Source organism: Bombus impatiens, unplaced genomic scaffold, assembly GCF_000188095.3.
Source record: "Bombus impatiens unplaced genomic scaffold, BIMP_2.2 scf_0640, whole genome shotgun sequence".
Taxonomy (NCBI): Eukaryota; Metazoa; Arthropoda; class Insecta; order Hymenoptera; family Apidae; genus Bombus; species Bombus impatiens.
Window position 1 is genome coordinate 2,132,149 of NT_177059.1, and position 699 is coordinate 2,132,847.

Sequence of the window (699 nt, forward strand, 5' to 3'; positions counted from 1 at the left end):
CACCCGACTCACCCTCATACGGCCCCGCACACCCATCCCCATGCGAATCCGCATGCGGCCCACGACAGCCCTACAAGGTCGGCGTCTTTTCAATCGTTTTCCGCGGCTACAGCGACGCACCAGTACGACAGGGTGAGTGAATTTATTTTATTCGTCTTTCTTTTTTTTTCTTTTTCTTCTCGTCCGATCGTTGATAAGAGTAAGTTAACGAATAAGAAGAGCAACGGTTGATCCGCGTTGCTACTCGACTTTCGGATCGGCGAGCAATCGCCAAACGGCGGAACAACGCTCGTTTACGTTTTCGTTTTGCTAAATATTATTTAAAGCGTTGGAAAACGAGTACTCGCTCGTTTGGATAACTTTTTTTTGCGTGACGAAACAGCCTTTTCATCGTACGCGAAACAAAGAAACCTCTTTCCGAGCAATATCGGCGTATTCCACGTATCGACTGTTCGAACGATGAAACAAGAAGCGAAACAAGAAGAAAAATACGACCGTGGGTCGTGTTTGAAAAGAAAGGAAGAAACGATTGCTGTTTGTGTTTGACGAGCGACGTTTCGTGGCTCGTTACACGTCTTCAGGGTCGTCGAAAATTTAGACGTCAACGGCTCGTCGGTATCCCGTTCCTAACACATTATTCATAAGAGTACGTGCTGTCATGCGGGACGTGTATCGCGCGGCTTGTCTCGTCTCGAGATT

General features: G+C 47.5%; 1 protein-coding gene across 2 annotated transcripts in view; it reads left to right on the plus strand.

Annotated features, from left to right (window-relative positions):
- Positions 1 to 699, plus strand: part of LOC100742952 (protein vestigial) — an 80,350-nt gene that overhangs the window by 2,090 nt on the left and 77,561 nt on the right. For both annotated transcript variants that reach the window (XM_012389384.3, XM_003491860.4), the window contains exon 2: positions 1 to 132. In XM_012389384.3, coding sequence (XP_012244807.1) covers positions 1 to 132 — 132 coding nt within the window. The remainder of the gene's footprint in view (positions 133 to 699) is intronic.